This window comes from Silurus aristotelis (genome assembly GCF_946808225.1).
Source record: "Silurus aristotelis genome assembly, chromosome: 24".
Lineage (NCBI taxonomy): Eukaryota > Metazoa > Chordata > Actinopteri > Siluriformes > Siluridae > Silurus > Silurus aristotelis.
Window position 1 is genome coordinate 4,048,078 of NC_139597.1, and position 14,556 is coordinate 4,062,633.

Here is a 14,556-nt window from a genome sequence, read left to right on the forward strand (position 1 = left end):
CTGCACCTTTGCACTACTTGACATCAGACTTATATACAAAGAACCCAGTGATCATATGATTGCTTTCTTTTCATGGACAGCCTGCATAATTACCAGGAATCACATTGATCACATTATAGCTTTAAATCACAATAATCCACATGCATGAGGGGTTAAATGGATATACAATCGTGTTAGAACACTTAAAAAAAAAATAAAAAAAGGATTTTTCGAATGACAGACATCAAGCCACTCTGACCTGCAGCACCTGAGAAAGAAGCCACAAAAGTCTCAGACTTTAGCTGAATTTAGAGCTGAGATATATACAGTAATCCCCCGTTTATCGCAGTGGTTATGTTCCAAAATAAACGATAAACAGACTCCACCCTAAAAATGCTATTTTATGTATACGGTACTGTACTGTATTACATTTTACTTCTTTTATTTTTTATTAATTATTATATTTTTTATTTATACATTTCATTATTTTAACATAAAACTCCATAAAAACAATTCCCTATACGTTTTTTGGTCTATCGTGCCATCCACCAGAGACCGGGAAAATCAGCCAAACAAATTAGTTATGTGGCAAATGCAATTCCGCGATAAACCGGGGGTGTGAGATTCGAACCGCTGTAAAGTGAAGGATTACTGTACTTTTAGATAATCTAATTTAATCAAATTGTGAAGTCAGTATCATGAATAAAATTGAGCAGTGGCCAAGGCATTGTAGGTCTCTAATAAAAACATAAATATTGAATAGTAAGCAGGAGATAGTAAGCAGGAGAAAGAAAACGCAAGTTAAGAAGCTGGTACAGGCACGCTCTTATCTGCTATCATTCTTACATTTACTGCATTTGGAAGACGCCCTTATCCAGAGTGACTTAAATTTATCTCATTCCTATAGAACTGAACAGTTGAGGGTTAAGGGCCTTGCTTAAGGGCCCAGCAGTGGTACCTTGGAGGTCCTGGGATTTAAACTCCAACACCACTGAGCTACATTTACATTTGGTGGTGCTGGGATTTAAACATGTGACCTTCCGATCCAAAGTCCAATATGTTAACCATTAGGCTACCAGCTCCAAAACTGCAACTCAAACGTTTACATTTATGCCATTTGGCAGACACCCTTACAACTGAGCAATTCAGGGATAAGGGTCTTGATTAAGTGCCTAATAGTGACAGCTTGGAGGTACTGGGATTTTAACTCATGACCTTGCGATCCAAAGGTCAAATCCACTATTCTACCACTTTCCAAGAAGGCGGCTCATGGCACCTGGACCAGTGAAGATCCAGATTTGCTGTAGGTTTTCCACCAAGAGACAACTGCTAAATGGGTAGTTCTGAGTGCATGAACAGGAACTTGAACCCTGAACTATCATATTAAGTAGTCTGATGCTCTGCAGTCTGAGCTATGCTCTAAAGTTCAGTATGATTTCTTGTATTTCTGATCCAGCAAACCTTTGGAAAGCATCCAAAGGCATTCAAATCCTATGCACCGGATCACATCTGAGACTAAATGGACCATGTTCACACCTGTACTTTGCACTGATCAGCTCCCCAGCATGCATGTTAATCTCTTTGCTCTTCTGCACGGGTGTTTATACTGTTAAAAATAAACGAGCTAAGACTGCTATGAACCTGAGAATTTGCATATTGGTGTAGAAATCTTGTAACTTTTTCCAGTGTAGAGATGTGCTCTCGTTTTCTGTCGTCTGATTGCTCTATGCAGCGTATTAGTGGGGAGCTTTACTTCTGCGTACTGCTATTGAGCAAGACAGATGTCTTATCGCTGCAGAACCCTTCTCCTTCTGCAGAACTCTGTTCTGACTCAACATCTAAGTTTAGACAGTCTATTCAGTCTATATGAGGACACATCACACCCCGGGAGCCTGTGCATGAGTGGGAGCTGTACAGTTCAAGCATTTTGATCGCATTTGCAAGTTAAAATAATCCTGTGCAAATGAGGAGCTCTTCACAAGCATCGGTGCAAATTGTACCAGTCGCAGCAGAGTCGGCCCTGGTGAACACGCGGTGAATGTGCTCCAAGTGGAGAAAGGTAGACAAATGAATGCTAAATATTTGAAAATGAGAACAATTACACAAAGAGAGAGCTGGAGGGATGATTGGGGGGGTTGGTAGGATCGGATAGGATACTGGCAATGTGTAGAACATGAATCGACTAATCCTGGCCATTATTATACATTTATTATAAAAGGTCCAAAATAAAAAAGCGGTCCAAAATGACAAATTTAGTGAATAGAGGACAAGAACTAAACAAAAAAAAAGAAGAAAAAATAAAAACATATCTTGCACTAAATCGTTGAATAAATTATGGTGAAAGCAAAACATAGTTCCTGTTTATCTGTGTCTTCTATGCTTCCTTCTCAGACAACCGAACTCCATCAATACTCGTGCATAACAACGATTTTAAAACACTTGGACCAAAAAAAGTAAAATAAACCGATGTATTATATACGGGTTAATCTTTTGAATTGTGCTGTGGACGAGAATGAGGAAAAAACACACACACATATATATAAATGTATAAATAAAAGAAAGTGCATATCAATGAGAAAGAAAAAAAAAAAAAGAAAAAAAAAAATCGGCATGAAATGTTTGATAAACCAGTTACCATGGCAACCGTGCTGTAAAACGTGTGGGGTATAATTATTTATCACATTTTCTTTTGCTAGCATTATTATGCGACCCCCCCCCGCCAAAAGCAGGCATTACAAAAAGAGGCAGACTTTACAGGTCATTAGGTTACGGTGCGCAGGATTTTAGCCCCTTCACTGGGACTTTAACTCACAGGTGTAGCATGTTGTCATGGACTGGTGCGTAATTAGGGGAACCTTTAGTTAACGAGAGAAGTGCACTGAGAATATATTCTCATAACAAGTATGCTCTTGGGTGAGAGAAATGGAGCAGCATGGGACGCTGGGATCTGGATAGCTGCAGTGTTCGCAACTTACGCCAGTTTGGTGCATGTTACACAGCCCAAACCTGTGGCTGCTCAGTTTTACAGAAAATATATATAAAAACAAACAAAACAAAAAAAACCCACACAAATCAAACTTTAGCTGCTCTAAAATAAAGCTGTGCTGGTAGAATTCATTTGCATGCTTCCTGAGCTGGTTTGCTTTAAAGCTGAATTACTTAAGGTGAATTAGGTCTTTTCTTTTGAATGACTTATTTTCTGCCCCTAGGATCCTCACTGATGCGTAGAGTGCCGGCAAAATGACTGACAAACGGTGCGTCCAAACAAAAACAAGCATCCTGGACCGGATGTCAGTTTTCAAAACAGGTTTTTTCAGTGACCTAATAGACTATCGCGACCCCGTAAAAAGAAAGAGAAAATAACCTATAATGCAGCTATGATTTTAATACATCTAAAAGCATCTAGGGGTGTAAACTCAAAAATATGAGATGTGAAACTGATTCTAAACAAAATTCTCCTGATGTGTCTTTCACAAAAAAAGAAAGAAACCTAGACAAGTGTCTTGTCTGGAATGAGTAATTTCCTGCACGCCTGGACACACGAAGATGTTTCTGGTTTTGCTATAGGACATTATGATTATAAATATGGTGGTCTGAATCGAAATAAAAATTGTTAAACAAATGAAACCAGTTCTAAACTATGTATACGACTTTATCCATTCCGTAGAGAGCACGATCGGTTTTATGTTTTAGTTCTAAGGATAAAAATCACTCGACATGGGCTCATTAGTTCCCCTGAAACGGACTGATCTGAACACAACTGAAGCGTTGATGTGTGTATAGACACACACTGTAGCCGTGCAGGAGAGCGATTCGTCTATGAAAGCCTGCACATCAAGCAGCTGTGGATGTGATGGATGATGATTTTTTTTTTTTTAATCTAGGATCAAACTGAAAATCCCTCACTCCCCCCACAGTTCAGTGGAGGTCACGGCTATGATTGAGCACAATGTCTATGAGAAGGGAATAAACTGCCGGCTGGGTGAGGGCCGTGTGCACTGGCTATGTGCTTATTACCGCTTCACTCTCTCACAGCAGGTACACCGAGGGGGTGGAGTCCAGCGATACAGAGGACGAAAGGCGTACCGGCGCAGCTGTGATATCAATATCTGATTATTTCTGGTGTGTATGTATGTATTCTATATTTCTGGGAAAAAACAAAAACAAACATATTTCCAAGACGTTCTGTCCACGTCGTCCGACGCCTAAATAAAGGCTTCACTTACCGCGTGCTGACTCAATAAACCGCCTCACACTTTTTCACACTCATTACTAACAAGTAGGAAGATGTTATGTACCATCTATAGGTGAAGTTTTCAGTTTGCAGCAGAGTCCGTTAACGTCCCCATAACAATCCTGGATTTTGTTTAATCCCTCGGTCCCCCGAAGTTCCATGAGTGAGCGCAGGTCTTTGAGCGAGCAGCCGAATTCCCCATCGTGATTGGGCTCTGCTATGGAGTTCTTCACCCCGGTGTACGAGTTGTTAGCCATGATGCTATAGAGGATGGGGTGGGGAAGGGGGGTCCTGAAAGGAGAGCTAAATCCTCAGGAGACTGAAGCCAGTAGTTCCCATAAACAGCTGACGTCCTTCAGGGAAGAAGGAGGAGGTGGAGGACTGACTGTACGTGGCAGGACTGGGACAATTCAAAATCCATTTCCCTCAGCTGGTTGCATAAGCTCATTCGTTCATGCTGACAGCAGCCTCGAGGAACACAATCCATACAAATCTACAAAAAGCGACAGAGAGAGAAAGAGACACAGAAAGAGGCAAAAACAAGAGGTTAGAATAATGTAATGCGGACAGACAGTGTGCAGAACTATGCAAGGTTGTTATGAAATGAAACACTGAACACCTAAAGTTCAGCAAGATTCCATTACACCTAAAAATAAATACAATGTAGGAACACCAGGTCACTGGCTGAGGTTCAACATGACACACTACCGCGTCTAGAACTGGAGCGAAAACAGAGCAGCTCCTACATACAGATCTGATATCGTATCAAGTTCATTTATTTCATTCAACTTTAGCGGGAACCATTTTAACAGTTTAAAAATGCATTTAAAAAAGAATTACAAAAAAACTGCCACGTCCCAGAACTTTAAACTATTAATTTAGAGTAATATAAATAGATTAATAAATCGATTTCCATCAAGACAAATGATCGAGCAGCAGGCTGGTTTTTATGCTCTGGTAGCACTTGATTTTAGACATGGTGCACATAGTTAAAAAACTAAAAGTATACCACTTGTTCATTTGCCACATCAGGGCAAGCATAATAACCAAATCTGTGTATTTTGTTCTCCAGGCTGTCCACAAGGCCTGGCACAATCCATACCAGAGAACAAAAATGGAGATTCGTCAAATGAGAAGACTTGAATCACTCTCAGATGAGAAATCTTGCCTTGGCTGGTTACAACTTCTCAGGCTAAACAATTTGCATCATTTCTCACATACTGTGAGATAACAGAAAGTCCTCCTAGCTTTACACCGAATAAATAGTGCACAGAAACTGCATTAAAGACTGTTCTTTCACATATGTACTTGGCTCAAATTGGGTCTGATATGATGGCTTTAAATAAAAGTCAACTGATGTACCAGGAAGCTGATAATGAGTCCTGTATTTTCACAGAGAAGCTGAAAGACATTCTCTCAGCGGTTCTCGGGTCCAGTGATAAAAAAGAAAAGAAAAAGAAATACAAAAAAAAAACACCAACACTTCCTCATGTGGCAAAAGAGGAGTGCATCAGACAATCTTCACTTCCTGCCTACGTAACTCTCTTGCCATAATCAAATGAGCCAGATAACTTGCTTACTGCAGTAAGAGTTCCTACTTAAAAAAACAAAAAAAACAACGTCCTGGTATTTTCTTTGTTCTAATAAAAAAAACGTGCTAAAACAAAATTTACTGCTGTCTGACAATAGGAAACCTTTAATAAGCAATTGAGCAAAAGTGAGTGCAGTGCCAACATGTGCTACACGCTAACAGTTTCGAGTTGCAAAGCAGGTCACATGTCACAACAACAAAAAAAATCATTGTGACCGGACGGCTAAAGAACAGCTGAGATGGTACAGGGCTGAGCGATGGCATGCTCTGCGTTAACCCTTTGACACTGGACCAACTAAGTTTATCACGTACGCACAGGAAGGAAGGAAGGAAGGAAGGAAGGAAGGAGGGGGACTCCACAATGTCCATGTCCAATTCCATGCTTATATTTTCTAACCTAACATTAAATAAATACACATCTGTTGCAACATTTAAATTTTGATCCAGCCGCACTGGTGCAAAAAAAACCCGAAAACCCCCCCAATGCATCCTGGGGCTTGGCAGCTGAACCCCCTCCCGGTGTGTGTGCCAGCTCAGTGTATGCAAGTCAAGGACAGCAATTCCAGGGATCCCTCCACACTGGAGTCACAGGCAGTAATGTATTTTTAGCAGCGCCCGGTCGACCCCCTCCCCCTCCCTGTCCCCGTCCATGTCTCCACGCCGCTACAGCTGAAGTGGGTCATGGCACGTCTACCTGAGTGGAATAAAGCGAAGGTGTCCGTTTTAATCGGGCTGCGCGGTTCAAAAACCCCTCGGCGTGAGCCTTGTTCGCTCAACACGTGCGCGTGTATACACGTACACGCTTCACTGCTTTTACAGCTTTCCCTGTGCTCGACACGGAGGACCTGGAAACCTCAGAGTTACTGAAGTGAATGATATTATTGGTCTATTAGAATGCAAAATGAATGCAAAAATTCTGTAGATTTTGATTAAAAAAAATGAAGTAAAGCTACACAGCTAAACCAACCTGCATCCTAAATACCCTGCTATTACACAATGTTGCCTAGTGGAGCACAAATTTACCCTCTACAAAGTACTAAACGGCACATTACCTTGTTAAGGCATATTTATGATCCGTTCATCTGCTTTAGGTAAAGGTCTGCTGTATTTATTTATTTGTTTGTTTATTTTTAATACCATGCCAGATTCTATTGCTACGTTCATGGCAAACACCAGGTTTAGTTATACAAATAAAACTAAATAAAGTTTTTAAGATTCTTTTTTTTTTTTTTTTTTACCGTAAGACAAAATTTTGATTGACTTGATTCAAGTTTCAAAAGATTTTCAAAAGTATAAACAGAAAAAAAAAAAACCTTGTGATCAACTGGCTTTAACTAAGCTCTAAATTATAATGCTTTTTCTGAGCTATGTACCGTTAAACTTGCACTTCCCCCAAAATAAAATCTGCTAGACCAATAACAGAAGCTGATTGGCTGCTGCATGTTGGTTTTATTTGTAGTTGTTATACAGCGAATTAAATTTGGACTAGTGAAAGAAAAAGAACTACAAGACCACAGAAACAAACAAACGAAACAAAACCCCACTCTAAACATTTTAATGAGCGTTAGTGGTAGCTTTACATCAACATCGGAAACTTAAGACCCGTTTAAAATTATTTAAGACTTAAAACAGCAAATTTATGAAAAATTTTTATTTGTAAATTTTAGACTTTTTAAAAGACTCTAAAAACCCTGATTACAGTCCAGCAAAATATGCGTAATGGACATTGGATTCTAACATAATGGACATTTTGGGGAATTTTCTCCTGATGTTAAAAATGTAGATATACTGTATTCATGTGAAAGGTATAGATGCTCCAGTTACAGCTGGTCATAAGTCGGGGTTTCAGTCCTACAAGCCAAAGTCCTTCATATCTTCGAATTTAGACCAAGCAGCTTCCACCAGTTAACATCCAGGGATTGTGGTGTTCAGATAGCTTGAAGACATGGCTCTTATGCAGGAATAAAAAAAAAAAAACTACCACCACTCAAGTCTTTTGCTCAAATGCTGCACTCATACTAAAGAAAAGCGAGACATTACTTGTATACAAAGAGCCACGATTTCTGCAACAAATAAAATGACACTCTGAATTAAATCATATGCTGTAGGCTACATTTTGGCTGTGACGATCTATGGATGGCACACGCCCACGAGTAACCACTGTAATGATTGGGCTTAAGAGACGAACTACAATCTACTGGGAGCAAGTCCAGGGATCGCCAGCTTCATCTGAACAATTCCAAAGTTAGCAAAACATGGCCTGGTTCTGTCAACATGCATACTACAAGTTCCCGCTGGAGACAAATCAGTCAATTCTACTGCAGCAGAATAAAACCTGAACTATTGTAATGCTGGTCGTAAGCACCATTACAGCATCTCTGTTTCTAAACACACCTGTATCAGGTATGAGTAATGTTGACTATTTGGAGATAAGGGAGCAGGGACCACAAAAACCCTTCACACATTCCTCTGGTCAGTGAAAGCAAGTGGAGTGCCGAGTTTTGGGCTTCATTGGCTTCTCGATATCACAAGGAACATTTTGGGCTATAAACGAATTTAATGTCAAATGAATGTCACACACAAGCGAAAGGACACAAGGGTGCTTTTATAAATGAGCTGCTTTTACACATTTTTTTTCCTGTGTTACTTTCAAAATTAAAAATATCGAGGACACTAAAACGTGATGCGGCGTTTGTCAACTCGACTCAAAAGAAGAAATGATTGAAGCATAATTCAGAGACATGATTGATAAAAAAGGCAATCATTTGGAAAGAATTGCATCACTAGAGTAAATGAAGAACTGAGATTACTGGGCAGAGTTAATCACCACTTTACTGAACAGTACACGTTAACAATGATGGAATTGTAATGAATGGACATTTGGTGCTACCCAGATAAGGATGAGGTTCCCTTTTGATTCTGGTTCCTGTCAGAATTTGCTCCACATGCCATCTCAGGGAGTTTTTTCTTTCCTTTCTCTTTCTCTGGACTACTCTTTATTTGTGAAAATAAAACAGAAAGTGCAGAAAGGAGTTGTGAGAGGAGTCCGGCTGACTGAGGAGCATGAACACAAAATGACGTCGGATGGAGTCTTATAACTAGACTGAAATGGAAAGAAAAACACATGTATTTAATTATTCTGTATCAAAATCCACACGTTCGTATGTGCAAAATCCTGCAGTGTTTTGTATTTGCAGGTAGAATGAAACGATTATTTTCAAGAATGATGGCTAAACTAATGACTGATGCTAAGAGTGATATAACGTCAAGTTAGAGGCGGGGATAAACAGATTGGTAGAAACCCTTGATAGACCCTCGAGTAAATTTTTTTTTTTACTTTCAGTGACATACAACTAAGCAGTTAAGGGTTAAGAGCCACTTTCTTAAGGGCCCAGCAGTGGCAGCTTAGTGGTGCTGAGATTCGAACTCGTGACCTTAAGAATCAGAGTCTAATGCCTTAACCACTGAGGAAAAATTTAAAAAAGGCATTTTCGTCTAAAAACACTGCGTGTCCACACTTTCGTTTTTTAATCGTTGCTCATCCACACAAAAACGTCTGAAAGTGCTTACATCGGTGTACTGCGCATGCGCAAGTCCCCGTGTCGTTTATTTACTGTCCAGCTCTTTAAATCGTTGCACCAATGACTAAAAATGTGTGATGGATTTCAAAAGACTCCGTTTTGACAGTCCACAAATCCTATAAACACACAATTTCTTTTTAAGTCTAGTGTATTAACTATCTATACATGGATGTGCAAAGAGACTTCTGTGCAATGAAAACGATTGTGGTGTGCGATTTTTATTAATGGCGTGGAAAAAATAATTGTAACGCCTGTATGAACAACTGAAGCGCCCAGAAACACACGGGGTTTAAATGTCAGGGGTTGTGTCATCAGCTACTATGCCGGTGTTACAGTAACACGCTGCTGAAACACCTGCTGCTGTACTGCTTCTTTCTGTTCCACTTCAAACGCTTACCACCCCCACCCACACCCACACCCCTACTAACACACACCCCTACAGAGGGTATAAGCTTTAAAAATACCCCTGAGCCTTACTGCTGGTGTTCCAGTATCACTTTAGTGTAAATCTCGGCTGTTTAGTCCCTTCCAGAAATCCAGCTATATCGTATGCACGTGTATGTGTGCGCATGACATCTAACACCCCAACGCAGTCTAGATCCTGTTGTACAACATGACAGTTCATGGCAATGCCACATCATGCATCAACGCTTCTCACACTCGCATGAATGACATTTGACCATCTTTAGATTAAGGACTATGAATGAATGACAGCAAATTTGTCACGTTTATTACATGAGATAAAAGACACCAAATCCGCTCATTTCCATTTGACCTGTGTCAACCGTAAATAAAAAAAAAAAAGAAAAAAAAAAAAAAAGAAAAGGAAACTATTTCCACTCATCTACATTATATCAGGGTATTCTATTCTATAATATATAAACTGTAATAGAATTAGAAAGTCTACTCATTTTGGGTATAAAACTGCAGAAGTCAGTAAAACACAAAAAAATATGTGAAAGCGGTATTTTAAAAGATAGAACGTAAGAAAAAACTTCATCTTTATGCACTATCATGATGATCCTTCATTCATAAACGATACGAGACTGATGTAATAGACACACATTTATAGCTTTATTAGTACACACATCTATCAGCATGGCATCATTTTAATGAAAGTTAGTTTCACTACAGCGCAGAGCTGAGACGGATATTCCGTTACCCGATGATGCACTGTAACGAAGATTAAATATTAACAGCTAAAATTTTTTTTGCCCCTCGAAGCATTCCAGGTTTCCTTTTACCCTCCCTAATCGATCGACAAATGCGTGAAAGAGCCGTGTCTATCCACTGTTAAGTGAGTGCTGCTCCTGAACTTTGCCCAGCGGCGTTTGTGAATCCCTGCCCTCTGCGTTTTGCTGATCACGTACACTGTAACTTGAATTTCACTACGACTGTTCACTTGTAGTTTAAGTGGCCTATTGATCGGAGTGGTGTGGAGCGGGCTGTCGCTGTTTGGTGTGAGCAGTCAACAAGGAAGGAAAAAGAAAAAAAACTCAAAGAAACTTCTACCTGAAAATATATTCAACGTCACTCTTGAATTCTGTATATTTTTTTAAACAAATAATACTTGCTTACAAGGACAAACGAGCTGGAGCTCTAGAACTGTATAAGACACAGTTATCTTATCCGCGGGAAGGCTGTCTTTCATTTTAAAACCCGCGTGACGAACTAAAGACCTTGAGTTCTCATGGTGTGTATTCTGTCGACATGGACGCAGGCCTACGCTTATTAAAAAAACGACAGAAGAAAGGAAGCAATGTATACTCCAACGTCAACAGACTCAGCTCTGTGGTTATGGGAAGAGAAGTGAACAGAAAAAAAACTAGGAGGTGAACATCTAACACACAAAGACATGAAGACTGCACATGAGAAACCTGCAGAAGACCCCCAAAATCGATGATGAAAAGTCTAATCAGATGTGTTAACAGGTGTGTTGGAGGAGTCTCGTTTTTGCACGCACATCACACATAAATTATGTCCGTAGACAAAAATATCACTCGGGCATGAATATTACAAAATCCTACAGTTGTACCAATAAAATTAATAATGCAGGAGTGGAACGGTGAACGCTTTTATACAAGACGTTTCCGCATCACACACACACACACACACACACACACACACACACACACACACACACACACACACACACACACACACACACACACACACACACACACACACACACACACACACACACGTCCATACAGCTAATCTACACACTTTCATGGCTTATGCAGACATAAAATGCCAAAGCAGACACACTTCTACCCTACTAAAGAAAAAAGGAAATGTGCAGCATTTCCACACACTGAATCCCTAAACCATGTACAAGTGTACAACATGAGGGATCTCAATCCCCCACCACACAATCAGCAAATTAAAATGAAAAAAAATAAAATAAATTACATCACCCCCCAAAATGCCTCAGCCAGGACCCAACATCCTAATATCATCATCATTTTTTGCATCAAGGCAGATCTTTCTTCATTTGCTTATTATTGTTTTCAGAGGCTAAACCAGCCGAGAAGAAAAAGACACACCGGCCAGACAGAACATGAAGGCCAGCTAGCAAGCGAACACCGTTCTCTCTGAAGCGCTGCACTGGCCTGAACAATGATCCTGCCATCGTGCATGTTAACACTAGACACTGCAAGACATCCAAAATCAAAGAAGCTTAATGTAAGGAAATGCTCTCTGGTCCAAATGTACACACCATTCTCCACGATCGTGCCCTGCTCTTTATTCTGTATGTTTCCTTTTTGAAATGACAATGATCCTTAGGTAGATGAAGCAAGGACCCATCTATCCATCTACCTACCTATCTCTCTATTTAAATTATATATATACATATATGTGTGTGTGTGTGTGTGTGTGTGTGTGTGTGTGTGTATATGTCTGTTTCTATCAATCTATTTATCTATCTATAGATAAGGTTACATAGTGGATCTTAGTAAAAAAAAAAAAAAAAAAAAAGGTGACTCACCTTCTAGCTTTGATACCATATCGCTGTACATATGCATAGACTCTGTGTGTGTGCGTGTGTGTGTGTGTGTGTGTGCATGCAAATATATTAAAGATATATATATTAAATGATGAAATGATAGCAATCTTTAAACACAATGAGCGCAAACCCTTTCTGCGTGCTCCCTGACCTGTCATCCTGCAGCGCGAGCCCGGGACGGACACATATACATAATATTTTATATATATATATATATATATATATATATATATATATATATATATATATATATATATATATATATATATATATATACACACACACACACACACACACACACACACACACTCGGGCGCGCGTGGCGAGTGCAATTCGAATTTTAAAATATTTAAATCCCCCGAAAAGACTTAACGGTCACTCTCCAACGGAACGCGTCCATCATTCTGCCTGCTGTACTGTGAACTCCCTCGGTGAGCAAATACACGCTTGTTTCCATTATTCTTAGCCTCCTTCGATATATTTTTCACCCAGTGCAATGCCTGGCTCGTGTAGACCGGCCCGTTCCCCTGTCCTGCCTTCCCTTGTGGTTACTATGAGCTAGTTCCCCCGTGCTAGCCAATTCGGCTACATATACATATATATAGATATATAGATATACAAGTGGAAAAAAACACCCTGTACAGCTCAAGAAAGCGTAATGGAAATGAAAGCGAATTGGATATAAATATAAATATATATTTTCCAACGCACTATTATGGGAAAAAAATGAGAAAATAATGAATTATATAAAATAAATATTTATATAAAGACACTCACCAAGCGGCGTTCGCACAAGTCTCTCCGTGAGCCGCACTCCAGTCTGTCCAGCACCCTCCTTCAATCTGCGCCGAGGCCCCGCCCACTGGCGTGCGTCGCCCCGTAACACGTGACCCACGTCAGGAGAGGCGGGGCCAGGAGATATTAACGCCAATTCCCGATTGGTTAAAACCGGGATATGTGTCGCTGCTGGAAACCGTGACGTCACCGCCTATTCTCTAAGAGACACACATACACACAGGCACACATACACACACGTATGTGTGTGTGTGCGTATATATATATATATATATATATATATATATATATATATATATATATATATATATATATATATATATATATATATATATATATATATATATATATATATATATATACGCACACACACACACATATATGTGTCCCACATATATATATACTTATAAATACGTACATACGCATATGTATTTCAGATTTTTTTTTAACCCTGGCGGTGCTGTCTGAATGCAAAGTGAAAATTGTGAAATTACAGTAGAGATGATTGTGGTCTACGCATTACGCATTACACACACACACACACACACACACACACACACACACACACACACAAAGCTGTCTAAGCCCCGCCCACTCGTGCACAGCTCTCTAAGCCCCGCCTACAGTCTGGGACAAGTCTTCCCCAGCGGCTAATTAAAGCCGACGTCACTCTTTCCATGACGTAGAGATTTTGTATCTTGATTTGATGGCGCTGTACTGGCAGAACGCAGGATCTAACCACACAGATAGTACACACACACACACACACACACACACACACACATATATATATATATATATATATATATATATATATATATATATATATATATATATATATATATATATATATATAAAATCATTAGCTAAATCATATTTAGTGGTGGAAGCTGCTTTGGTAGTCTGTGGAGTTTTGTGATCGTTAGACCTACGCATTAGTGAGGACACATACTGATGCTGTGCGATGGAGTCTGGGGTTTGATTACTTTACTGTGGATTGTTACAACACGCTGGCACTGCAGACTCCTTCCACATGAAACGGATAAGATACTGGAATGTGTGTTTGATCTACAGTAAACAGGCGACTATCTGAGCTGTTGGTATTGGATGGTGTTGGAAATATAAAATTTGTCTTTACAACATGCAGACATTTTCTGCAAACAGGTCCAGGGTTAGAATACACAGCACTTATACATATACATATACAAATATCCTGACAACTGGTGGGTAAACTGGCTACTCTGAAGTGCCCCTATATGTGAAGTGCCCTATCCAGGGTGTTTTCCTGCCTCATATCCGGCATCATACGATATTCCGGAATATGCCATAAATCCTTCACTACTCTGACTGTACCTACTGAGCAACCTTC

At 39.7% G+C, this 14,556-nt stretch overlaps 1 protein-coding gene across 3 annotated transcripts in view; it reads right to left on the reverse strand.

Annotated features, from left to right (window-relative positions):
* atp2b1a (ATPase plasma membrane Ca2+ transporting 1a) overlaps positions 1–13,361 on the reverse strand; it is a 47,497-nt gene extending 34,136 nt beyond the window's left edge. For 2 of the 3 annotated variants that reach the window (XM_083527934.1, XM_083527936.1), the window contains exons 1-2: positions 13,170–13,361; positions 4,278–4,706 (exon numbers count right to left, since the gene is read on the reverse strand). In XM_083527934.1, the coding sequence (XP_083384060.1) occupies positions 4,278–4,470 (193 nt within the window). In that variant the 5' untranslated portion in view covers positions 4,471–4,706; positions 13,170–13,361. The remainder of the gene's footprint in view (positions 1–4,277; positions 4,707–13,169) is intronic. The other variant, XM_083527935.1, reaches the window with a different exon arrangement.
* Between the last annotated feature and the right edge of the window lie 1,195 nt (positions 13,362–14,556).